The 27,684-nt window shown below is 44.4% G+C and overlaps 1 protein-coding gene across 2 annotated transcripts in view; it reads left to right on the top strand.

Moving 5' to 3' along the window:
• The window catches only part of LOC132101633 (cadherin-13-like), a 352,587-nt gene that overhangs the window by 197,727 nt on the left and 127,176 nt on the right, over positions 1 to 27,684 (top strand). For both annotated transcript variants that reach the window (XM_059506718.1, XM_059506717.1), the window contains exon 6: positions 1,030 to 1,174. In XM_059506718.1, coding sequence (XP_059362701.1) covers positions 1,030 to 1,174 — 145 coding nt within the window. The remainder of the gene's footprint in view (positions 1 to 1,029; positions 1,175 to 27,684) is intronic.

The raw sequence follows: 27,684 nt of genomic DNA, 5'->3' as shown, positions 1-27,684 counted from the left end.
ACGCTTGAGCTATTCGGCCAATCACAACACACTGGAGAGCTGGCCAATCACAGCACACCTTGCTTTTTTCAGACCGATGAGCCTTGTAAAAATCGACACATTTCAGAAGACGGCATAGAGGAGAAACAATAATGTACAGTATAAGGAAAAATAATGTGTTTTTTTTTTTACCTTAAACTGCATAAACACATTTCATTACACCAAATACACAAAATAATATTATTTTTAGCAACATCATATGACCTCTTTAAAATATTGCTAAATTAATTTCCATCCCAAATGAGTGATTATAGTTGAGGTAGAAATGCCACTTATTCACGGTGGTTCTGGTGATACTGGTATATGCAAATTATATAAACTAGTCATTTCGAAAAGTGTGTATTTTTTACATTCAAAAGGGCCCATAAATTGAAGAAACACCCCACTGTGTCATATCAGCGAACAAATGGTGAAAGAAAAAGAGAACAGTGTGAAGTGTAAAACATCTCTGGATATTATTTTTGTTTGTGCCATATACCTGATTATTCTTAAATAAGCGGCAGTGGCTCAGTGGTTCATGTAGGTTGCCTACAAACCGGAAGGTTGGTGGTTCAATCCCCGGCTCCACCTGACCAAGTGTCGAGGTGTCCTTGAGCAAGACACCTAACCCCAGCTGCTCCCGACGAGCTGGATGGCGCCCTGAATGGCTGACACCGCAGTCGGTGTATGAATGGGTGAATGTAAGGCAACTTGTAAAGTGCTTTGGATGGCCATGTGGTCTGTTGAAAGTGCTATATAAATGCAGTCCATTAACCATTTAAACATGGTAAACTTGTATTTGTTAACATCCTGGCAACACAGGATGTTCCTTTTATTAAAAATTCTGTCATCCATCTGAAGTTTAAACTGCTTGCCAATCATCTAATATTGATACGGACACTGAAAGCAACCAAAGAAGCACTTTATTTCCTCTGTCAATTACAGCCAGCTGAATCTTTCCTTTTTGCACATGTGTGTGTAAATGACTCTCTTCCTCTCTCTCTCACACAGCTCCAGGTATCCACCACTGACCTGAGTGGCAGATTGGTAGAGGGACCAGTCGACCTGGACGTGTCTATTATTGACCAGAATGACAACCGACCGGTGTTCAAAGAGCCACGTTACTCTGGGGAGGTTCTGGAGGGCTCCCCCACAGGTACTCTTCCCTGACCTAACAGTGCTCATGCTCTTGCATTTGGAATGGATGCGTCAAAGGAACTGATTACTGGAAGAAGAAAGTCGAGATCACAGTTGGCTAAGGGTCTTAAAGTCTTTGATAACAGTGGTTGGAAAGAATACATGGTTCGGTCTGATGGAATAAGGATTGTAACTTTTGTGGTTTCCAATTAGTTGTCTTTGTATCTCCTTTAGTTTAGTGCACACTTAAAGTTGACTGTTCTACACATCTGAATGATACCTCAAATTTTGTTAGCAAGTTAAAAAGATGTGTGATTGTTACTTTGAGTGAATGTATGATTTTCACCTGGCAGATGGTAGAACTGGTGTAAATGTCCCACAAACGTTTTGAAGGAGGGATCTGAGTAGTGATTCTCAACAGTGTTTCATTTGCAATGAAGATAAGCATGGTTCCTTTTCAGGAACTCGAGCTGCGTCAAGCGCTTTGGGGAACGTCCCTGACGAGACCGACTCTGAATATCGTGTGCAATCCGTCCATCGGAAAGGCGTGACGTCACGGGCGGGGTGACGTAGCGACCAGGAAGCTATAAAAGCACGTGCCGTGCAGCTGGCCTCAGCTTCGCTTCTGTCAGCAAGCGCTCTGTGTGTGCATGTCAAAGTCTGTCCCGTTGGTCCTATTTATTGTTGTCTGTCCCTTAGCCATTAAAAGATCGCTAAAACAGCTCAATATGCCAAAAGTAAAAGCAAAGACCAACATATTGAAGGCGATTCCAAGCCACGTTATAGATTGTGTTCGTTGGGTTTGCAGATCGATCTGCTGGAAGGTATGGAGACGGGCACCAGATCTGCCTGATTCCGGGGTTTGGAAGCCCGAGCTTCGGCTCTTCCCCCTGAGCGTCGGGCTTGACCATCTGCCTTTCTTTCTCCGAGGAGATTGACACTGAGGGCGTCGGCGAGCTTGTAGTTGCACAAACATAAAGTTGCATAAGCACAGTATAAAACAATCAGGGTTATACCTAACATTATACGGGCAGCGTTAGTGAGCAGCTATTTAATCTCCGAGGGGATTAATATTGTTTGTGTGACTAAGCTATTCGCGCGCTGTCGAGGCAGTGTATTACATCATTTTCAGTTTTGATGTGAATTTTTCCATACCCGACCGCGTGTCTGGTTATTTTAACTCCATTTAATAAGCAGGAGTTGGTTCTATCACTTCAATGTGTACTTTATCACAATCTAGACCGTGTTACTTGTCTGATTGTTTGATTATTTTTAAATTCTGAGGAATATGACTCTGAGAAGTCAATATATCACTATATGTGTACTTTATCACAATCTAGACCGTGTTTACTTGTCTGATTGCTTGATTTCACTAAATTCTGAGGAATTTGGATTGCATTAGATTCTGAGGAATCTAATGACTGTTATCTAACTTCGAGAAGTTCAATATATCACTTCAATGTGTATTGTATCACAATCCAGACCGTATTTACTTGTCTGATTGTTTGATTTCATTAAATTCTGAGGAATATAATGACAGTTATTTGACTCATGAAGTTAGATGTACTGGAGGGACTGCTGGGCGGGAGCAGCCCCCTCCGCGTACAAACAGAGCGTTGCCGCCCGTGTTCCCCGCTTAAGGAAAAATGGGTCCAGGGGCTGAAGCAACGCTCTGGGCCAGTGACTTCTCAGCCTAATCCGAATCCGAATTGGAGTACTTCAGGCTGGGAGGTCCACGGCCAGGAAGTCATGACGCATTTCGGTCACGACTACAGAGGGCAGCCCCTACTGGGGTAGAGCGGTGTCCACCTCATTACACGGTGCCCGTCTCACCTCAGTGCCCTCGGGAGGTGGGTCTGCCAACCCTGCCGGAGTTTCAGGGTGCAGCGGCCTCCAGCGAGCACTACTCAGTCATTTCCGCCCATGAGCGTAGCGGAGCTGGGATGCTCGCATCCCCTTCGGGGCCCTCTTACTCCAGAGATCAGTCTCGAGAGACTGATTCCCTTAGTACATTAGCTAGCAGCGTGGAAACTACTGCCAATGTATCTCAATGGGTCCTGCGCACAGTAGAAAGACAATAGTCGGCCTCCTGCAGGCTCTGGTTATGGAACAAAAAGTGAATACCCTTTTAAGGAAGGAGGCCATCGAGGTGGTCCCTCCTCTAGACAGGGAGTCCGGGATTTATAGCCGGTATTTCATAGTTCCAAAAAAGGATTGGGAGTTGTAATCGATCTTAGACTTATGTCATCTAAACCTCTCAGTAATGTCACTAAAGTTCAAAATGCTCACTGTCAAACAGATTGTAGCTCAAATCAGATCCGAGGACTGGTTTGTCACAATAGATCTCAAAGACGCATACTTCCATATCCATCCTTCCACAACACAGGAAGTTTCTGAGGTTCGCTTTTGGGGGCAAAGCCTACCAATATTGAGTACTTCCCTTTGGCCTCGCACTCTCACTCCGCACGTTCAAGAAATGTGTAGATGCGGCTCTGGTATCCCTCCGTATGCAGGGCATCCGCATTCTGAACTATATGGACGATTGGTTGATCCTAGCTCAATCAGAGCAGAAGGCGGTTCAACATCGAGATGTTGTTCTCGCACACATGGGGGAGCTGGGTTTGAGACTAAACGCCAAAAAGAGTGTACTTTCTCCAGTTCAGAGAACCACCTATCTAGGCGTAGTGTGGAATTCGACCACGATGCAGGCACGTTTGTCTCCTGCTCGGATCGAGTCGATCCTCACATCAGTCGAGAGAGTCAAAGAAGGCCAGTCACTCACTGTCAAACAATTCCAGAGATTGTTAGGGCTGATGGCAGCTGCGTCCAACGTGATACATTTTGGCCTGCTGCACATGAGACCCCTACAGTGGTGGCTCAAGTCCAAGGGCTTTTCCCTGAGGGGAAATCCACTTCGAGTTATCAAGGTCACGCGGCGGTGCCTTCGTGCCTTAGACATGTGGAAGAAACCTTGGTTCTTGAATCAGGGCCCGGTGCTGGGAGCTCCTTGTCACCACCCCGAGGTGGTGAAGCAGATATGAAGAGTATTTGGCACAGCCCAGGTGTACCTCTTTGCGACTCAGGAGACATCGCAATGTCCCCTCTGGTTCTCTCTAGTTCATCCAGCTCCTCTGGGACTGGACGCTATGGTACAGACCTGGCCTATCGCTCTGCTCCCGGGAGTTCTGGCGAGAGTACGCCGGGATGGGGCCCGTCTACTACTAGTAGCCCCGTTCTGGCCGGGCCGAGTATGGTTCTCAGATCTAGTCTCGCTCCTCGACGGCTCTCCGTGGGAGATACTGATCAGGACAGACCTACTCTCACAGGCGCAGGGCACGATAATTCACCCTCGCCCAGAGTTGTGGAAGCTGTGGGTGTGGCCCCTGAGGGGGCGCAGCTGTTAGCAGCTGGTCTCTCAACCGAGGTTGTTGAGACCCTACTCCAATCCAGAGCTCCCTCTACGAGGAAACTGTACGCCCTGAAGTGGAAGCTCTTCACTTCATGGTGCAGAGACTGCCAGCTTGACCCAGCAAACTGCCCAGTTGGTACAGTTCTGGAGTTTTTACAAGCCAGGCTCTCTGCGGGGTTATCCCACTCCACCTTAAAGGTGTACGTGGCGGCCATAGCTGCTTTCCATGTCCCTTTCAATGATCAGTCAGTGGGTAGACACCCCCTAGTTACACGTTTCCTCCGCAGTGCGCTGAGGCTGAGACCTCCAGTACGATCCCGGACGCATACGTCCACAGAGCTGCCCTGTGGAGAAAATCCGACCAATTGCTTGTTTGCTACGGTCCTTCTAACAAGGGTTCTCCTGCCACCAAGCAGACCCTTAGTTGTTGGATAGTCGAGGCTATCAACGTCTCCTATGAGTCCTTTGGGGGCCAAGGCTCACTCTACTCGGGGTATGGCGGCCTCTAAGGCCTTCTCAGCAGGTGTGTCCCTCTTGGACATCTGCAACGCTGCGGGGTGGTCCACGCCCTCTACATTTGTCCGATTCTACGATCTTGACATGCGACATTATGTCTTGACATAAGACATCTCTCGTCTTAGCTGTGCTCTTCGGATACACACTAGGCAGGGATTTGGAAGTCTGGCAGCTTGGGCACATCGTTCCCCAAAGCGCTTGACGCAGCTCGAGTTCCTGAAAAGGAACGTCCCAAGGTTACGAATGTAACCCTAGTTCCTTGAAGGAACGAGACGCTGCGTCGCAGAGCCATACTCCCGGCACCCCTGCCGGCGCTTGCTTCCCTACTCGAAGCTGAGGCCAGCTGCACGACACGTGCTTTTATAGCTTCCTGGTCGCTACGTCACCCCGCCCGTGACGTCACGCCTTTCCGATGGACGGATTGCACACGATATTCAGAGTCGGTCTCGTCAGGGACGTTCCCCAAAGCGCTTGACGCAGCGTCTCGGAACTAGGGTTACATTCGTAACCTTGGGACGTTTTTGTTGACCACAATGCCGTGCAGTTAAAATAATTACATAAAACCAATTGACATTTTTAGAAAACACAATAATCTCTTTTCCTTTCTAGCTTGGTGTGTTATTTTATTATTTTTTAAAATCTCCTTCTTCTTCTTCTTATTATTATTATTAAGTTTAAAAATGCTGCTGCTGTTTTTATAAATTACAAATAAAATGTTTGGGTACAGTAAGTTTTTACTTATTTATTTATTTATTTAATTGATCAAAAGTTACAATAAATGATGGCAATGCTGACTATAATTTGAAAAATAAAATAAAAATAATAAAATCACTGAACCACTGAATTTGAGATTATAAATATTTGAAGTGATTTTACAGATTTCATCATCTTACTACAAGAAGAATATGCTACACAAGTAATGTGTTTTACATCATGGCATCTAAAGCATTTGCACAGGGTTGCACATTATCTCTTTTGTTTCTCATCTGAATATCTATAAAGAAAAAATGACATGTTTTATAAAAAAAAAAAAAAAAAAAGCAGTACACACTGGAAGTCATCCCTAATGAGCAAATACGTTATCTCTGAGCATGCTTGTTCACACCGGGCGCCACAGAGATATCTTCGACGAGCTAATCGTAAGCATCCCTCACAAATGGCAGCCGGTGTTTATCTCGCCACAAGACAATGCTACATTGTTTTCACGATGTGTCTGATAAATCAAAAAAGATTTGGACCATTTACAAACTGCATGACACTCTTTTCAGTCCCCTGCCCTCCAGAAATAAGAAATTCATTGAGACACTGCCCCATCCTTAGAGGCCTCAGCACTTCCTTTTCTCAATCCTTCAATCATTTTCCCCATGATTCTGCAGTAATTCCATAACAGCACTTTGCTTCTCTCTTTTCCACTTACACTTTTTGTGGTTTTTGTGGCATATCACCATGGAGAACCAAAAAACAAGAAACATGGTTTCAGAGAGTTTAAAAGAAGGGATTTCGCCAACCTTCATCACCCACACTTGTACCAAAAATACACCCCACAAATAATTAAACATACCCTTGTAGCTCAAACAGGGATGTGAGCTCTAAATCAATGAGAATAGCAAGTATAATAGGACGGGAGACATCATATCAAGTATTTTTTTCTGTCAAGAGTGGGTTTAGCTGCTTTCATTACAACATAAACAAACAGACATCAGCCTCAGACATCAGGGATGAGGACAGGATGAACTGATCCAGTTCCTCACAGGTAGAGTAGGCGGATACAACGTGCCTGTTTGTAGATACATTTAGCCCGGGAACGGTAATGTGTGCTCAGTCAGGAGTGAGTTAGGGTGAAAGGAGATGAGAGTCCCTAACAGTGGGAAACTTTCCTCCCGCTTCCAGAGTTGCTGTAACTTAGTTAAGCAAAGTGGGTTTATCTAATCGTCAAAAGAGGAAATGAAATTTCGCTGAAAGACTTAATGAAATTAAACTAAGACCTTCATGTGACCAGGGAGAAGATAAACACCCACAGGCCAAGCACTGTTTCATTGGCTTTAGTCAGAAACTGTCTCTATATATGGCAAAGCTGTGTGTTGTACAATATAAGTATATTGCAATGATTCTAAAAATGCTAAATAGTTATATTAATAAAATATTTTTCATTATGTCTTTCAGCCAGTTATTTATTAATGTATTTGTTCATTTATTAATTCATTTATTTATTTTTACTTTGTGTATATATAATCAGATTTTTTTAATGTTTGTAGTATTTAAAAAAATACGTAGTATGTGTGTGTATAAATATATAATGTATATATAAAATAAAAACTATATAAACAGTGCATTTCTAAAATACTATAAAATAATAAATATTACAAAGGTTTTGAAAATGTTTACACACACATACATAGAGAGAGAAAGAGGAAATATTCATATTCATATAATTTATATAATTTATACAGTACATAATATACACAGTACACATACATACTGTATATTATGTGAACAAATTTATTATTTTGGATAGGATTAATCGTTTGACAGCACTAATAAGCATGTATCTATCTATCTCTATTAGATTGTAATCCCAAGATTGGAAAAATAGGTTTGAAATGGCATATAACTTGTTTTTTTTTTTTATATGAATTATAAAAAAGTGTCACTGTCTTATATAAATAAACTTTATTATCATCAGAACTGAGTGCATGTATTTTTTTTTTTCTTTGCTACATTTTCGTAGGCATGCCTATCACCTTTTAAGATACCTTAATGGAGAAGATGCATGATTTATGGAGAATAGATCCACTTTAGTGTATATTGCCTCTCAATTAAAGCCATTTTCCTTAGAATAAATTGAACATTTAAAAAGCCTCACACCATTTGCCAATAAAAGAGGTGCTTTCTATAGTTCCATTATCTTTCACATTAATCAAACAAGTTGCTTTCATCAATTTCGAAGTGTCATGTCCTGGCCAGTTGTTCAAAGGTGCAGAATTCCTGTTCTGATTGCCATTGTCGCTGTTCTACTCAAGGAGCATGTGTGCAGTGCATTGTGGGTGCAGGTGCACACAGCTGGGGCTAGGGTTTTTTTCGGTGACTTCCTCTCTCCTCTTTAGACTTGTATATGTACGGGTGCAGATGTGCACAGCGTGCCGCCTCCGCTATGTCGAACTCTCCTGAGCGCCTGGCAAAGGGAGGATGAATGTGTATTGCTTTTTTAACGCCTCTTTTCAAAGGCCCTGTTAGGCACAAGACTTTGCCAGTGTGTGTCCGGAGAGGAAATGAAAAATGGGAATTGAGAGCTTTTTAAAGAATCCTACATTAATCAGCACTGGAACCAACAGTCATGGGCCTCCCACTCGGGTCTCGGGTTTAAGATATTCTGCTCCTACCCCCTGCCTGCTTTAATCAGCATGACCGCTGGCACAGGTTAGAAATTAAAGAGCTCTGCATGGTGCCTGGTTAGTGAAGCTTTCTGCAAGCTGCCTTTTCAACAAGTTGCAAGGCTGTGCGACATGCATGTGTGTGTGCATGCATGTTTACTGCTGACAGTGATATAAATTCCAAGTCAAGATGAACTGCTGAATTAAACAACATTCAATGAAAACAAAATGTAGGACAAGACTCTATTCAAAGATGCCACCTACGTCACTACAAATAGAACGCCGCCATATTTGCGACCGACTCGCCCGGTATGGCCGCCCAAACTGCCCATTTGAATGAGAGAGAGAGAGACAGAGATACCTGGAGAAAATTTCTATTTTAGGCTCCGATCCTTATTTGTTACCCCCAGTTTTCTTTTGTCCATTATTATCTGCCCCAGACTGGCCAAATTGGCCTTCCATGATATATATATATATATATATCTTGTACATAACCCCTCCCCATACAGTGGGGATCGCTTGAAGGCTTTCAAGAGTACAGATGCGTATCAATATGCTGTGGCTGGATGGGTGAAAAACGTGAAAGTGCGGCACCTGGCCACCAAGGATTTATATTTAATCATGGGAAATGTAGGTATTATAAAAAAAAATTCAAATGTATGATTTTGGTGGTAGTTTGCTCTGACTAGGTAGCGAGTTGTTAGCTAGCTAAGTGGCTAACAGCTGGTAGCCACGGGCCGGCACATGGCTAGCTGTCATTAATCTAGGGTGACCAAACGTCCTGTTTTCCCAGGACATGTCCTGTTTTAACGCCCTGTCCTGGCCGTCCTGGCTGGTTTTTAAAAAAGTGATGAAAATGTCCTGGTTTTCATTATTTTAAATTCACGCTTGCCTTTGCACACAAAACATATGAAACCGGCTTCGGCTTATAATCACCTAAATACAAATAGCAAATAATACAACACAAACGCATCACATGGGCTGAAGGCTTAACTTACCTGACACGAAGTGTTCATTGCATAGTAAGGAGTGAGATGTGGGTGTCCAGTGATCTCTTCGAATGGCAGCTAACCACTTCTTTCTTCTATCCTTTTCTTTAGGTATATAATAGAATAACAATTCGGGGTTCCTCTTTCGGCTGTTGTTGCAGCCAACCGCACAACATATTGCAGGCATATTCAGACCGTCGGTCGCAAAGATGGCGGCGCAAAGCTACAGTGACGTCATGTGAATCGAATGAATAGATAGAAGGTGGTTTGAAGATAGATAAAGTGAATACTTTTACACTGTCAAACTATTTCTATTTCAAATAAATCTGTTCTTTTGAACTTTTTATTCATCAAATTATTTTAACATTTTTTTATCAAGGTTTCCATAAAAATATTAAGCAGCACAACTGTTGTTTTTAGCATTCAAATTATAAGATTCTTTTTTTCTTTTTTTCTCTCTTTCAATCTTTCTTGCTTTGTCTCTTTCTTCGAGCAGAAAATCTGAATATTACAATGATTTCTAAAGGATAATGTGACGCTGAAGACTGGAGAAATGGATGCTGAAAATTTTGTTATTGCAGCAATAAATAATTTTTTTATATATATTCAGAAAGAAACTGTTATTTTCAATTGTGAAATAGTTCTCAATATTACTATTGTACTGAATCCTGATCAGATAAATGAGCATAAGAAAAGTCGGTCAAAAACATTAAAACCCAAATTTTATTTAGTCTTTTACTGTGTTTTATATTTACTCCAGTCACTGTTACTAATTTTATGGTTACTTTGGTTGACACAATAATAGTTAAGGGGCTTGACTTCCACAGTTTGTTTATACAGACATTATTTGATCAATTTGAAATCTCAATTTGAGAGTCCCACCTGTTTGTAAATGTGTTTTTCAATTCCAACCACTCTCTATGTAATCAGAGCCAATAAAAACAGGTACATGCATTAGGAAAGTAAATTGGGCCAATGTTGATGGTGGCAGAAATGATCATATGGTTGGACGTATCATTCTATCTCTCTTTCTCTGCAGGCTCCTCCCCAACTCGGTCCTCGCTCTTTTGCGTGTGTCGTTTGAAATGTTTATTTTGTTCTGAATTGGGAGGACAGTTGCCTATAGGGGGAAACACAGCAGCACTCTGACATTTCTGTGTGTGGTGATAACTGAGCAAACAGCTAGACTTCTGGCAGGCCTTTATTCACTCGCTCTCTTTCTCTCTTTCTTCTCCCTCTCTCTCTATTTCTACAGGCTATTTTAGTTGGGGAAAAATATCTTCATTTCTCAGTTGCCTTTCCTCTTGTCTGCTCTTTGGTTTTTCTATTTGTAAAGTCTATAAAAGGTTTCCTGGGTTCTTCATTGCACCTGTGATTTTCAGCAGCTCAAAGGAGTGTTGCAGGTTCAAAACAAGTTAAGCTGCATTCACAGCATAGTTGGAGTTGTGTCGATTACTTCGGAAAATAATTTCAACTCGTCCTATTCCTTTAGAGCACACATAAAAAAAAAAATAACCATGAATAAACAGAAAGAAACATTGACTGATACCAGAAGAAATTAATGACACTTTAACATTATTGTATATAGAGCACAATTTATTACAACTATCGTAAATATTTTAGCTTCTAAATATATAATATTAATATAAAAAGAATTCATTATAAAGAGCTAATATTCAATAGAATATGATCAATAAAATATGAATATTACTAGATTTGAATCTTCTGTACAGATGTTTGTGTGTATACAATCAAAACAATTTTTGTCTTTAATATTCAATATTTTGCCCCAAATACCAGAACCAGAATATGAGAATGACTTTTGAACATTAAATGTAAAATATATTTACATAAAATAATGCAGCAAGACAATGTATTTTATTATTAGTACAAAATCTTGCAATTTTTAAAACTGTACCCAGTAGTAAATACAGTAGTATTATTTCTGTAATATATTTATTGATTTAATAACAAATGCAAAATAGAAATAGATTTATGACTATAATTTTTTAAAATAATTATTAGGGGTGTAATGGTATGCGAAAATCACGGTTCAGTACATACCTCGATTTTAAAGTCACGGTTCGGTTCATTTTCGGTACAGTAAGGGAAAGAAATGTAAACATTAAACTGCAGGTTGTTTATAACTATAAACTTTTTTTTACAATTTGTTTACACTTTTTTAAAATAATTTTTAATAAAATATATATACAATAAAAAAAGAATAAGAAATAAAATACTGCTGCAAAGTTCTCCACTAAATAAAATACTCTCAGTCTCAAACCAATATCATATAATAAAATATAATGAAAAATATAAATAAATAACTATGATTACAGTGCAGCATTACTAATCCCAGCGTGTAGGCCTGCTCATATTTAAAGAATATATATAACTTTTCCAAAGTGTAAAGTGCAGCATCAACAGTTTCAGTTTTTAGACCTGCTCAGATTTCGTTATTGCGTTGGACCGATAGGAATTAAGAGCAAAGGTCTGCTTAATTGCCGACGGCAGCCGCGTTTGAATTACAATCAAACGCGGAAAGGAATGATGCCTTTTGAAAACCTTTGCACCTGTCAAACACAGTCTATTTTGACGTCAATACTGTTGACGGTTTCCTTTATCAGTAGGCTTTATATTTATGCTCAACATGAATTATAGATATTGTTGTCGTGTTGTTGTACCTACAGTAGCAGCAGCACGCCAGCGCCGCGTCAGGCATGATTCTGGTGTGTAAAGACACAGAAAACGCGAAGCAGCCGTCATGCAAATGACACGCAGCAGAAACGCAGCAGAAACGCCACGCTTTATATATATATATTTTTTTACTACAAATTTGACCTGGAATATACCTGCGAAAGATAGATCACAGCACTGACCCATGCCGCCCACTGTAATCAGCAGTGTTGGGAAGGTTACTTTGGAAATGTAATAGGTTACAGATTACAAGTTACCCTATTTAAAATGTAATAGTAGTGTAACTTTTTTAATTACTTTAATAAAGTAATGTAACTAATTACTTTTGAGTACATTTTGATTACTTTTATAAATTTCTAATGAATGTTAATTTGCAACTGTTAATCATCTTCAACCATTTTACACCATGCAGGTTTAACCTTACAGTAGTGCTCAATACTGTCAGACTTTCATCATTCTTCATCACCTGAATTAAGATGATCACATTTGAACACATCCACCACACAATCAGACTTTAGTACTGCCTTTTACTTAGAGATTGATCTGAAGTTCAATGCAGATTTAAAATCAAAAGAAACAGTTTATAGATACTGTTTTTGAAACCAAATCTTTGCATAACTACCGGCATCTAACTGCTTCTAACAATGGTTTGGGGAAAAATAGTTAATAAAAAAATAAAAGCATATACATCAACTCAAATACGGTTATCTAATAAGCATGTGTCCTATTTTGTGTACTAAACTCCTGAAACATTGGTGTCTTTTTGAAACACTGCTGTCTCTTTGTATATGATATGATGATAGTTTCTCAAAATAAGTAAAAAATGCTCATGAAGTGACTGTTCTAGAGATTAATTTCCATGAGAAATGGGGAAAAAAATAGGCTGGGAAATCTCACACTCATACACCCACAACCCATTCTGAAACATGGACAACCCTATTTTTGTTTTGGACCTGACATGAAAAAGATTTGAATCCTTAGGTTGGGGGACTTGCAACGTAATTAAGAGTTCTCTCCTGAACTGCCCCTTCACTTCCATTATCCACCCATCTCTCTCATGACTTTAATACTGAAGATTTTTATTTGACTTTTACCATGTTTTGTAAGTGCAATTTTGTTTTTTTTTTGGCAAATGAATTACCACTTGTATTTATTTTTACTACAAATTCCATAGTTAAACCACTGTTAGTGCCATACCATGGGCTATATAAATTTTCCTCAGGGTTGTGTTTTTGTATGCACTAGCTCCCCCTAAACCTATGATAAAATATGATGATTTGTCTGCTAACTTACTACTGTAACATTACAATAGATAATAAAGACGTCGTTTATACAGTATTTTGAGTGAGTGTGAGCAATGTGCTGTTGCTGCTGCTTGACTAAGTAAACAAAGACAAAACTACATTAGCATATTTACAGATGAAACTGACCTGCACCTGAAACCCTGAACAGAAGTGTCGCTTCTCTGCTCCAGCTGTGCGCTTACACAGTTCACTCCGGTCTCTCTCTCTCGCATTGATTACTCGGAGTCTGATCCAAACCGTTCGGCGGAGGCGCGGAGAGCGCGCGAGCCCAACCATTGCCAGTCACGACTAACCGATTCATGATTTATTAGAGATTTAATTATCGAATCGCGGATTCGGAAATAATCGCTTTAGTATATTCGGCCTGCAATTATACAATAACAATATAAAAGTAGAAGTCCAAATCGTCTGTCAGGCCACCGGGAATAGTCCCGGTTCTCCCGGTGTCCAGTCAGCGCCTGATTTCCACAGACACGCAGAACGTGCAGGATTCATATTCAGTCTTTTTGCGGCTTAATATTCACAGACATCAGTCCATATCGGGTTTTGATTCAAGTGTACTGACCTACTTTTGATTTATTCGTCCAAAATGTGGCATATTGCTTCCGCATTTGGCTGAATTCCATTTTTATGACTGGATTCTACGAATGTGTTTTCCGCGTCTCGGAGATTATGGGCCATATGTCTTAGTGCAATTTGGGAAAGAAATAAGCTGTATGTGGATGTGTGTAAATATTCAAATGTAATCCTCTTTGTAATCGTTACAATTTTCATAAGTAACTGTAATTTAATTACTCATTTTTTCTTAGTAACTGTAACTGATTACTGTTACATTTATTTTGTAATTAAATTACGTAACGCCGTTACATGTAACTAGTTACTCCCCAACACTGGTAATCAGTGATGTTCAGCTCTGTGGCAAAGGTTGGTGACTACCTGCTGCTCTGTCTGTATATCCTCACCTCCTGACAGGACCGTTCAACATCCCAGCCGTGTCGTAGCCTCCGGCCTGATGTGGCAGCTCTGAGAAAGTGGCGTGGAGCTGGCAGAGCGTTGGCCTCAGAAAATAAAAGGCTAAAAAAATCGATAGCTAATTGCCAGGACAGGCCCCCGAGGAGGACAGGCTAGACCCCAGCTCCGATTGATCTTGGCTAGAAAATGATTGGGCCGAGGGTGACACTAATGTCGGCAGGTAATTTGTAGCATAATGGCATGATGTCTGTGCCATTAGGATTTCCCAGCACCAATGTCTCCCTCACAGAGCTCTCACAGGATGACCCCTGCTCCCTGCTGCCGAGCGGCTTTTCAATCCCACAATACCTCATTATCTGTCGATCAATCCCATGCTGACTGCCATAATATGGACTAATACTGAACTGTGCTCTGAATTGTTTGTGTTGAAGTAAAACCCCAGTTATAGACTTAGAAAGAAATAGATAATTGAGTTATTGAACACTTTTGTGGCTGTGTATGATACTTAGTTCTGGTCCAAACTGTAAGATATTTAAAATACAATTATATTGTTATTCTGTTTCACTGAAACACACTCAGACTACCTGGCCATTTTTAATGCAAAATTTACTTAATATTATTTTCTTGTTTATTGAACTGTTGCAATAAGTTCAGGCAGTTGTTTTGAATAGAAGTGCACTACATTTAGCATGAATGCAAGTGATGTTGTTTAATTGTCACCTGCCTTGTTTATTCGCTCTCACCTCCTGTGTGATTTTTTCCCAACTGTGTCTATCACATGAGAGTTCCTTTCCGTCGGTTTTACACAGTTATACCCAATGAGGAATGATACAGGTGTTCAGGGCGCCACCTGCATCCCACACAATGCAGCTGGATTTACTGTCACTCAAAGTATGAATGTCATTCAGAGTAAAGAGTGCAAAAGTGCCATTGCATTGCCACTGACTTTGGCAATGCAATGGCTAGATCTAGCATAGTAAACTAAGTACTGTGTTTTTAGAATTATAATTATTATTATTATTTTATTTTTATTTTTTTGTCACTGCAATTAAAAAAATGACCTAGAGTGGTTGATGTGGAACAAGCTAATGATGAGCTTGAACCAGTCATGAACTAGATAGCATGTTTCAAAACACCACTAGCTTAAGTTGGATTTTCCAGCAGAGTCGCCTTGAGTTTATGATTTGATACTCTCCAAACACTCCATCATTTGAATATATTTCATGAATTCGGTGTAAATCACATCAGTACACTTGAACTCAATGTGCTAGCCTGCATCATTTCAAAGCTAAATTGCATCATTACGCACCATTCAAATTGATTTTTTTCCCTTTATTCTCTCATTCACTCTCGCCTCTTTGCTTGTTTAGAGTCCTGGGGCTTGTGATTTATATGGAGAAGGCACTCGTGGAGTTTCAGGACCCTGTGAAAGGACAGGAGGGAGCTGCCCCAGACATGAGTAGTGGGTTGGCCGTGGGCTCCCTGTGGGGGTTCTGCTACACGAGCGCTTCTAATCTATTAAAGAGCTTCTGCTCTTTCCTCTACGCACAATCCAGCAGCCCGCCGCATGCCCACACTTGATTATCTGTCCCTCACTCTTTCTCTTACTTCTCCCAGTGAGGAATAGAAGCAGACGAAGCGTGCAAGACACAAGTAAAGCAATCTCGGCCCATCTCCCTGTCTTGTTGTCCCTTGTCTTTGATGACCAGTGCTATTTTAAAGTCCCGGGACTCCCAGAGCTCCAGGCCTGGTTATCTTCCTTTCACTCTTCCGCTGGTATATTTCCAGATGAGATAATTGTATTAGAAAGCACTGGCTTTTAAAGCTCTTTGGAAATGATTTAAGGGGAAAAGCAGGATCAGAGAACATAATGTTTGTAAATAGTTTTGCTATTTATTTATTTTTTACTTTTGTAGGTTTTTTTTTTTTTTAATCTAAATCAGGGTGTTATCTTGTTATCATGGCTTGCCTGTAATAGGGTAAATGTAGCATCTTTTGCTGCTGGTTACAGTACAGCTGTAGTTTGTTCAGTCTAGGAAGGAAGCATCCACTTTGCTTTCTGTAGTTGTGCCTGAAACACAAATTTAGTGTGGGTTAGTGGTTTAACATAAAAATAACTGGCTTCTAAGATGCTATGTGTGACGAGTGGGGCGGGGCCGAGGGACATGGGAGCGAGGCCGGTGGAGTTATTGGAGATGAGCTACACCTGTTCGACCCGCCGGTCTCGAGGCCCACGGAGGAGATGGAAGGATATAAAACTGGAGCGACGACAGTGAAGGACGAGAGAGGACCAGGCCTGGGCTTTTAGTTGTGTTTTGGTTTTTATTTTGTGCGCATCAGTCGTCCGTGAGGGGCTGGTGCGCTGTTTTGTGTTTATTTGAATTATTAAAGTTTCATTTGATTGTCCACCGGTTTCCGCCTCCTTCTTCACGATGACTAGGAAGTCTTTTATCATTACACTATGTAAAGTCAGATAATCTAGGTCCAAATATAGTGCCTTTTAGAGTGGTCAAGGGGCCAGGACCCAGGGCCCACACACATTTCTAGGGGTCCCCAATAATTGTTCAAACTATTTAAGCTCTGTACAATGTACAACATGGAATATAATTATTTATTTTTATCACACCAGAAGTACCAGAGGTACATATCAGTTCAGGAGGGCTTTTGCATATTGTATTGGGAAATGACAGTTAACACATAATGCAACCCTTTTTTTTCACAATGTAAATATGGTTACAGAAGTTATAAACAAATGTTGATAAATAAAAGAGAAAGTCTATTATGATTGAAAATATATACAGGGATATATTTTGACAACAGTAGCAAATATTTTGTTTAGACTTTGAATGGGAACATGTCAATTGGAGATTTCCAAACTTTTATTTTAAATGTATTAATAGTGAATTGTAATATTAAAAATATCAAAATCAAAATGACTTTTAAAACATTTATAAAAGTTTATAAAATAGGTTTATAAAAGTAAAAAAAAAAATGCATTTAAATTATACACAAAACAAAGTTTGAATGAATGCTGTATTTTTGTTATTTCCAGAAAATGATTGATGCAAAAAAAAATATTTTTAAAATAAAATATGCAGCAGTCATACTATGTATATATAAATTGTTTTAACCACTCTGTTCATTTTCTGATATCTTTAAATCGAAGATTCATTTGCATGCATGCAGATGATTATGGGTGCTTGTGCAAGTGTTAGATGGGTGAAAGTCTCAGAATTAGGGATCAAGTGTCTTTCTGAAGCGAGCTTAGCTGTCAGAGACATACTCTCATCTAAAAAGCAGAAATAGGCACACTTTCTTCAAGTGTCATTTCAGAAGCTAGTTACAAAATACAGAGAGAACAGCTTTTGACACTTCTAATCCTTCGGACCATGATCTCTGCGTCATGACTAAGTTCTCAATGTCCTCCAGGTGCCTCCCCTCTTCCTGTCCATTACCTCTCGTGATTTAGGGTTGTTTAGGCTGTAAGAAGATTAGCTCTAAAGAAAAGACTGTCGTTTGTTTAGGAGTTTGTTAGATACCAGCTGTTTCCTAGTCTTACTTATTTAAAAATATACCAGGCAGGCTTGTCTGGACAAAAAGGTGGACATTAATATCCCAAACAAGTGCTCTTTCTGTTCTCAGCCTGACACATTCATGTCTCACTTTCTTTTTTATTATTTGTGTCCCACTTCTGCCACATATGTGCATAGCCAAGAGGATTGCTGCCTGAGTGCACATTTGCTTTAGAGCATGAGCGCTTTGATTGAATATTGATCTCAGTTCCTGGTGGGTTTGACGCGCGGCGCGTGGCACCACCTGGGGTTGTGGGATAGTGGTGAGCAGTTTTCTGACACTACACCACCCCAATCATCTGTCCCCTTGCTGTTAAAAAATATGGATAGAGTTCTTAGAATTGTTAAAAACAATGAATTTTCAATGGCTTGTGATCAGTCAGTCAGTCATCTGTCCTAGTAGTTGCAAAATAGTGGTAATTTTTTGGCAAGTTGGTCATGTCGGGGGGATGGAGGGATTGGGGACAATTTATTTATTTTATTTTTTCTGTTTTTATTTTATTTTTTTTAACTGGAAATACATAATGGTAAATAAAGTAATTTAAAAAAGTCACTGCAAACGTTTTAATACAAATCACCTGAGGACATGTATGGCAAACTTTCACAGACTGTGTCCCGAAAGTTAGACAGAAAAATTCAGTTAATTAATACATATTGTCAAAAATCAGAAACAAAAAAGTGTAGAAAAAACAAGTAGTTTTAATGTTTTCATTAATTAAAAAACAGGGAGAGAGAAAAAGATGACAGTTGGAGAGGTGGAGAGGCAGTAATTTGGAATTTTGTTTTATGTGGTTTGTTTTGTTGTTTGTTTGGTTTTTTTGCTCTATAATAGTATTCAGTGAAAGCTCTCAGAAGTCTTTGTGACATCCTCAGATAAACTTTTTTGTCAACACAAAATGGAATAAAACATGCTTCTAAACAGTTCTCTTACGAGAGTTCTCTCGTACTGCATCTTAGCTAAGACGCTACGGGAAAAGTTTCTTTTCACTAAATACTGAAGCAAAAAATTATCCTTAATTTTGAATTTTTGTAAAGCGCATTTGCAGCAGTACACAGCCATAGGCGAGACGGCTCGCTCGCTCATTGGCTGCTCTGCGGCAAGTGCACAGCCTATCGAGCGCAGGCAGATGCAATATCAGACCAATAAGGGCGCTTCGCGCACTTCACGCCACTTCCCGCCGAAATGGGTGTGGCCCAACCCTATAAAAGGAGCTCGAAAAGGCTGACTCACCTGATTTTTCATCTCTTCAGCGAAGCTCACGCATCGCTGGATCATAAAGGAAGCAAGCGCCGCGGGACGAGCCACTTCTGAAGCTGCTGGCCTTCGCCGCCTTCCACTGCCGTTCCTGCTGCGCTCTCCAGCGCACATATCCTTTCAATTCTGTTATATCCAACTGTTCTTTATGCGTGTGTGTGTGTTCGCCCTGCGACACACACTCGTAAAAGAGCTTGCATCTTTTTTAAGATGCCTTCCTGCGGCTCGTCAGAGCCCCACTCAGCGAGGGAGACCAGTACGTCATCTGTGTCTCCTGCCTGGGTGAAGATCATGCAGCGCTCGCGCTCGCTGACGGCGGATGCCCTCACTGCGAGCTGTTGCCATGGTGACTCTGAGGACTCGCTTGGCCTTTTTCTCTGAGCCTGCATGCTGCGCTGAGGTGCTGTAAAAGCGCTGCTTCCAGCGGATTCCGGAACCGTCTTCAGCTCAACCGAGCTCGCTGGTTCGCCCTAGAGGACACGCGCTCTCTGCTAGCTTCGGGCAGTGAGGGCTGGGTGAGCTCCGAGGATCTCGCGCCTTCTGCTCAGAAGCCCAGCAAACGAGCTGACATCGAGAAGGAGCCGAGGCGAGTGCTCACGCTGGCCGCGACGAGTCTCGGCCTCGAGTGGTCTGCACCAGCGCCCCCCCTCTCGTTCCCGGCTGGATGGTAGTTTCCTTTCGGATGAGCGTACTTCTCAAAGCCCGCCTCATTTCTTCCTGAGCTTCACGAAGAGGTGGCTAAGGCTTGGAACGCTCCATATTCAGCGCGAACTCGTTCGTCTGTCTCACTAGCATTCTCCACATTGGATGATGCTAAAAACAGGAACTACCAGTCACTTCCGCCGGTGGAACAGGCGATAGCGACACACCTTTGTCCGCCCTCTGCTGGATGGCGGACGAAAGCGGTGTTGCCATCTAAAGCCTGCTGCATGACGTCACCTCTGCTCGCACGAATCTTTTCTGCTGCCGAGCAGGCTGCGTCTACACTACACACGATGGTTCACTGCTTCACTACACACTGCTTCATCGAAGTGCCGGTGTACGAGTTCCGCTGTGGCCGAGCTCTCACCCAAGCGCGCCGCTGTTTCAGTTCCAGGAATTGTGACTGTCTCAGCGTTTTCTGCAACGCGCAAGCCTGCACAGTTGCCCGCTTGCCTGCACACAAAAGCCGTTATCACAACAGCTTCAGCAACGCAGCTCGAGACCCCCGTTCTCGCTCTACCGGCCGTCGCCCCGCACCGCGGGGACCGCGGCAGAGGATTACGGTGAGGCCGGGAGCCCCGAAGCCATCCTAGGAAAGCCCCGGTGTACGAGTCGCCGCGGCCGAACTCTCACCTAAGCGCGCCGCTGTTTCAGTTCCAGGGACTGTTTCAGTGTCTTTTGCAATGCGCAAGCCTGTATGGTTGCCGCGCTTGCCTGCACACAAAAACCGTTATCACGGCTACCCAGATATTTCCCGAAAGAGGTGTAATTTCTGGTGTCCCGGCCACGGCCGATGGTGCTATAAATGTAGTGACGATGCCCACTACTCAGTGCCCATCTCCACATATAAGCACAGCCCTTCACACAGGGCTCGCGCCCATAAAAGCGACTCAAGTCGATCGCGCGCACACTGCATAGTAAACGTCCCCACTCCTCAGTGCCCACAATGACTATGTCACACACGGCGCGTGGTTTCTGTAAAAACAAAACCCGTGCACGTACGCTCTGCCCAGGCAGACAGCGAGTCGAAAGCAGTAAATGTGCACACTTGCAGCCCACAGTTACTCGCAGACATCACGAGTCCCACGGGACCCGCTCAGCCCTCCCTCAATCGGTTAAGCGCCGGGACGGGGTCGAGAAGGAGCGATCTGCCTACTGTGATCAGCGCGCTCCCCGCCTCAAATGCCACAGTCGTAACGCCCATGTTACAGTACACCGAAGCGCCGCCGTTGCCCAGTCAACAGAGCGCGCTTCGCATCCAGCCCTTAGCCATTCATGCAGATGCATGGTCAGCGCTTCCAGGGGTTTCGGATTGGGTGCTAGGCATTATAAGGAGAGGCTACTCGCTACAGTTTTTTCGACGCCCTCCGCGCTTTTTAGCGCGCGTCGAAACCACGGTCAAAACAGCAGCACACATACTTCGGGCCGAAATATCAAAACTGTTGAGCAAAGGGGCTGTAGAGCCTGTGTCTCTAGCTCAAAGCGAGGGGGGGGGGGGGGCTGTACAGCAGATACTTTCTAGTGCCCAAGAGAGACGGGGGTCTCAGGCCCATACTGGATCTAAGACAGCTGAACAAGGCATTGGTGAAACGCAGTTTCAGAATGCTTACGACCAGGAAGCACCTTGCGCATATTCGCAGAGGAGACTGGTTCATGTCAATAGATCTGAAGGACGCGTATTTTCAAATACAGATAGCGTCAAGTCACAGGCGATATTTGAGATTCGCCTTCGAGGGCGAGAGCGGAGCTCGTGGAGCACAGGGCGGTTTTACTCGATCACCTCGAGAAACTCGGTCTCAGTGTCAACTGGACGAAGAGTTCGCTGAACCCCAGTCAGATGATACTGTTTTTGGGTTTAGCTCTGGACTCACGTTCCATGACGGCGCGGCTGTCACCACAGCGCGCGTTGGGCATTCAGCGCGCGGCGAGTTCTCTCCGCTGCGGCTCGACCGTTTCGCTCAGAGAATGTCAGAGGATGCTGGGTCTCATGGCCTCAGCATCTCCGGTTCTGCAGTTGGGCCTGCTTCGCATGCGCCCACTGCAGTTCTGGCTGAAAGCGCGGGTACCGCGCGGAGCATGGGTATCTGGTCGACTGCGTCTCAAGGTCAATCAGGGCTGCGTTACAGCCCTGAAACCCTGGACAGCAAACGACTGGTACCAATCAGGTGTAAACCTGGGGACTTCCTCGAAAGTGAAGATGGTGTCGACAGATGCCTCCACTTCGGGATGGGGAGCGCTGCTCGAGGGCAGACCGTCCTTTGGCCTGTGGTCAGAACGGGAAAAGCTCCAACATATCAACTGTCTGGAAATGCTGGCAGTGGAGAACGCGCTGACGTGCTTTTGAGCCGTCTCGCCTATGGCTGTGTACTGCTGCAAATGCGCTTTACAAAAATTCTAAATTAAGGATAATTTTTTGCTTCAGTATTTCGTGAAAAGAGACTTTTCCCATAGCGTCTTAGCTAAGATGCAGTACTCGTTCCCTCTTCTAGAGAGAACCGAGGTTACGTTAGTAACCGAGTACGTTTTTTTGCTTTTTCTGTGAACTCGAAATATAGTAAGAGTGTAATATTTATTTCCAATTTCCAATATTTTATAATAATATTACAATATTTTGTAATATTTTCCTGTGACAGCAAAGCTCAGGGATTATTTGATGAATGGAAAATCCAAAACTGCAGCAAGTATTTGAAATCTAAATTAGTTCCCTTTCATAGGTCACTTCGATGCTGCGGTGACGTCACCACGTATGGGAACACCTTCGGTGTGACGAATGTCTGAAGCCCTATACCATCCCGCCAATCCTATTGGCCAAATAGCGCGTGGCACCGCCCAGCATGCGTAGGCATATATATACCTGGTGCCGCGCGCCATTTACCTCAGATTTCATTCCTTCAGTACGAAGCGAATCTTCTGTGCCCTATTGTCTCGCGTTCTCAGCGATCGTCACGAGCAGTATACTCCTCTCCGCGGACGCGATGAGTTTCAAGAAGTGCAAGGACCCGTGTACCAGGTACATCGTTCAGGGGGACACTCATGACAGGTGCGTAGTCTGCCTAGGCTTACACCACGCACAGGAGGCGCTTAGCGGCCTTTCTTCATGCCCCCATTGCGATGGCCTGCGACTCAGGGTCCTTCGCTCGAGGGTAGATGTGTTCTCCGATGTCGCCGTGTCTAACCCCCGCCACACCACTTCTGCGACTGCCGAGGCACCGCACGAGGTGATAGCTTGGGGTGACACGTGTGACATGGAGCTCGAGGACAGTTCAGCGATGGAAAATTACTCTCCACATCGCTCGCTCTCCCCTACCCTAATACACAGGAAAACTTTTGAACCTGTCGTCTTTTCCTGTGAGGATTTACGGCCCACACCGGGGGCATGTAGTGCCATCTCCTTCGGTTGTGACCGCCATGATGACGACGTTCTTTCCACTGCGGCCTCGGGGTCCGAGGACTTCGCGGCCGACACGAGCCCTCTCCCTCCTAGTGGACAGGAGAGGCGTGTTTCCCCCTCCTACAGTGAGCTGTTGGATGTGGTTTCCCGTGCAGTGGGTACATTGGGGCTGGAATGGGAGGTTGAGAAGGCCGAGGCCCAACCTTCTTCGAAGCTGGACGACCGTTTTCTAACTAGTCGGACACCTGCGCAGCCCCGGAGGCCTTTACCCTTTTTCCCGGACCTCCACCAGGAGGTTTCGAGGTCCTGGAAACAGCCGTTTGCGGCGCGCATCACGAACGCTGCGGCCGCGGATTTCGCCACCATTTCGGGCATGGCGAGTCACGGCTATACAGCGATACCGCCGATGGAGGAGACTCTCGCCGAACATCTTGCGCCTAATTCGGCCGCGGCGTGGAAGTCCCGCCCCCTCCTCCCCTCGAAGGCGTGTCGAGTCACGTCTAGTTTAGTGGGAAAATCCTATATGGCCGCTGGTCAAGCGGCTGCTTCGCTTCATTCCATGGCGGTCCTTCAGGCCTACCAAGCGGAGCTGTTAAAAGGATTGGACGAGGGGGACGGCATTACACCTGAGGCGGTCAAGGAACTACGGCGAGCAACTGATTTGGCGCTTCGTGCTACCAAACATACTGCTCGAGCAGTGGGCCGTTCCATGGCTGGATTAATTACGGTTGAGCGCCACCTCTGGCTTAATCTCCGATATAAAGGAAAAGGATAAATCTTTCCTCATGGATGCCCCTGTGTCTAAGGACGGTTTATTTGGAGAGGCGGTCACTTCAGTGGTGGAGAAGTTCACAGCAGCGAAACAACAATCAGCCGCTTTCCGCCAGCTGATTCCCCGCAGACCCAGAGAGGTTGAACGCCGTCAGGCGCCCGCGCGTTCTCGCTCAACCTCCTCTCACCGCCAGCGAGTGCCCTCTCGGGAAGAGCCTTCACCTATGGCGCCCCCTCGCAAGGACTGGGGCCCTAGGGTTGTTCCACCGGCTCAACAACGCCAGCGAAAAAGGTTGAACCTGAGTTCGACGGCCAAGGCCTCTCGTTCTCGGGCACATAACAGCAGCTCCTGATTTTTTCGCTGCCTGCCAGGGACTGTGCCCTCCGCTAGAGAGCGCTGTTGGACCGCTTTCGCGCATCCAACACTCTCATTGCAGTCCCCACGCTCAAACCCTGACTGTTTCGCCGCAAACAGCGCCTCGAACAGCATTGGAGCGAACTGTAACACCAATCGCTTCCTCAGACACTATGCACGATCCAGTTTTCAGAGCTCGAGGAGCGCTTCAAAGGGTCTTCATCGAACGGCCCGTCATGACGGCTCGCTCAGCCGCCGCTGTTTCGCTAGCGGCAGAGCCCGATGCTCAATCTGTTGGCCTAATTCCTGCCGTGGACACGTTTCAGGATTACGTACAACGAGATACAACGCCTGCTCTGCATATACTTCCCCTGTGCACGAACACCGTGAGTCTTTCGTGCCCGGACATTTCTATGTGTGCAACAGCGTTGCAGGAAACGAACATGTTGAAACCGCTAATATTGTTTCGGGCCGCGTGGGAACGCTTGCCCGGCATTTCTCAATGGGTGTTACGCACAATTTGTCACGGATACACCATTCAGTTTCGGAAAGGCCCGCCCCCTTTCCGCGGAATTCTCTCCACGGTGATGAAACCGATGGACATGGCAGTGCTGAGACAGGAAATGTTAGCTCTACTGAGCAAAGGGGCTATAAAAGAAGTACACCCCTCTCAGATGGAGTCAGGGTTTTACAGCCGTTATTTTGTGGTACCAAAAAAGGACGGCGGATTACGACCCATTCTGGATTTACGCCGTCTAAATCTTGCACTCAGGTCGAGCAAATTCAAGATGTTGACGGTAAAATCTATTTTGTCTCAGATTCAACCAAACGACTGGTTTGTCACGATCGATCTGAAGGATGCTTATTTTCATATTCAGATAATCGAGAGACACCGGAAGTTCCTCAGATTCGCTTTGGAGGGCAAAACGTATCAGTACCGCGTTCTTCCCTTTGGCTTAGCGCTAGCTCCCTGTACATTCTCAAAATGCATGGACGCAGCTCTGGCCCCGTTGCGGCTCCGGGGCGTCCGTGTGTTAAACTATCTGGACGACTGGCTGGTGTTAGCGCAATCTCAGACTCAAGCACACTCTCATCGAGATATTGTGCTAAATCATTTACACAGCCTGGGTTTACGCACAAACTTCCAGAAAAGTGTATTAATCCCCTCTCAACGGATTACCTTTCTGGGAGTAGATTTGGACTCTCGCGCGATGACAGCAAAGCTTTCTGTCCCGCGCGCTCAGTCGATTACGTCATGCGTTCAGCACTTCAGGGCGGGTCACACAGTGACAGTGAGACTGTGCCTCAGACTACTAGGTCTAATGGCGGCGGCGCTTCCCGTGATTCATCTGGGTTTGCTTTACATGCGCCCGTTTCAGTGGTGGACGAAACGACAGAATATTTCACCCCGTTGTTCTCCGCATCGAACGATCTCGGTGACGCGGAGGTGTGTGATGTCGTTAAAACAATGGACATCAGCCGAATTTCTCCTCACCGGGGTTCGGCTGGGAATTTGTGCTTCCCGAGAGACTGTCACGACAGACGCGTCTTTGACCGGGTGGGGAGCTGTTTGTCAGGGGCGCCCAGCCCACGGAGTGTGGACAGCGGCACAACGCAGCTGGCACATAAACAAATTGGAATTACTGGCGGTTTTTCTGGCTCTCCAGTATTTTTCGAGTCTACTGACCGGCCGTCATGTGCTTCTCAGAACGGACAACACTGCGGTCGTGGCTTATCTGAACCATCAGGGAGGATTACGTTCTCGCCCTCTGTGCAGACTGGCGAGGCGGATTCTTCTTTGGTCTCACGACAAATTTCTGTCGATCCGGGCTGTTCACACCCCCGGACGACTGAACTTCGGAGCGGATTTATTATCCAGGCAGACTCTGGAACAAGGGGAATGGAGATTACACCCCCAAACGGTGAATCACCTATGGCATATTTTCGGGGAAGCGGAAGTGGATTTATTCGCGTCGAGCACGACTACGCATTGCCCGCTATGGTTCTCCCTAAGCCCTCCATCACCCCTGGGTCTGGATGTGCTAGCTCACAGCTGGCCCAGGACCAGCTTGTATGCGTTTCCTCCGATTCGGCTGGTCCCAGCGGTATTATGCAGAATACGGCGGGACAGAGTGGGACAGCTGTTGCTGGTGGCTCCGCGATGGCACACACAGCCGTGGTTTGCGGATCTCATCAATCTGTTAGCGGGCTCTCCGGTGGAGATTCCCCTCAGACGGGATTTATTATCGCAAGCACAGGGACGGATCTGGCATCCCAGGCCAGATCTGTGGAACCTGTGGGCGTGGCCTCTGAGCGGAGTGAGTTGATATGTCCCGGTCTTTCTGCTGAAACTACCGAGACTATACTGAACTCTAGAGCAGTTTCTACGAGACGCTTATATGCTTTCAAGTGGAAACTGTTTATGACATGGTGTGAAACTCATGATGTGGATCCAGTTTACTGCCCTGTGGCTTCAGTACTGGAGTTTCTTCAAGACCGTTTTTCGGAGGGATAGACACCAGCCACCCTGAAGGTTTATGTGGCAGCTATCTCAGCTCACCATGAGCATATAGGTGGTGTTTCAGTGGGTCGTCATCCACTGGTTTCTCGCTTTATACAGGGTGCGCGACGGTTGAGGCCTTTCCGCCCTGTGCGAGTTCCTTCATGGGATTTATCCATTGTGTTACTGGGTTTGTCAGGGCATCCGTTTGAGCCCCTGGAAACTGTATCGGATAAGCTCCTGTCTCTGAAGACACTTCTTCTCATGGCTTTATCCTCCCTTAAAAGAGTTGGGGATTTACAGGCTCTCTCTGTCTCACCCTCGTGCATGGAGTTTGCACCAGGCTCTGTGAAAGTGTTGTTGCGACCTAGGCCTAATTATGTTCCTAAGGTCGCGTCTAATCCTTTTCATTTTCAGCAGGTGGTCCTGGAGGCCTTTTCTCCTGCTGCGACAGAGTCTGGAGATCTAAGTCTTTGCCCTGTGAGGGCGTTGAAGACTTATGTGGATCGCACTGCCCCATGGCGTGAGTCTGACCAGCTGTTTGTCTGTTTTGGACATAAGAATAAGGGCCATGCAGTTACGAAACAGCGCATGTCCCATTGGCTGGTGGAGGCTATTTCCTTGGCCTATGAGGCGCGCGGGCTCGCTTCGCCCTTAGGAGTAAAAGGTCATTCCACAAGAGCAGTGGCTTCTTCTCAAGCCTTTCTCAGTGGATCTTCTATGGA

The sequence above is a fragment of the Carassius carassius genome, chromosome 23, assembly GCF_963082965.1.
Source record: "Carassius carassius chromosome 23, fCarCar2.1, whole genome shotgun sequence".
In the NCBI taxonomy this organism is placed as follows: domain Eukaryota; kingdom Metazoa; phylum Chordata; class Actinopteri; order Cypriniformes; family Cyprinidae; genus Carassius; species Carassius carassius.
Note: the sequence above shows the minus strand (reverse complement) of the source record. Positions and strands in the feature narration are given on the sequence as shown.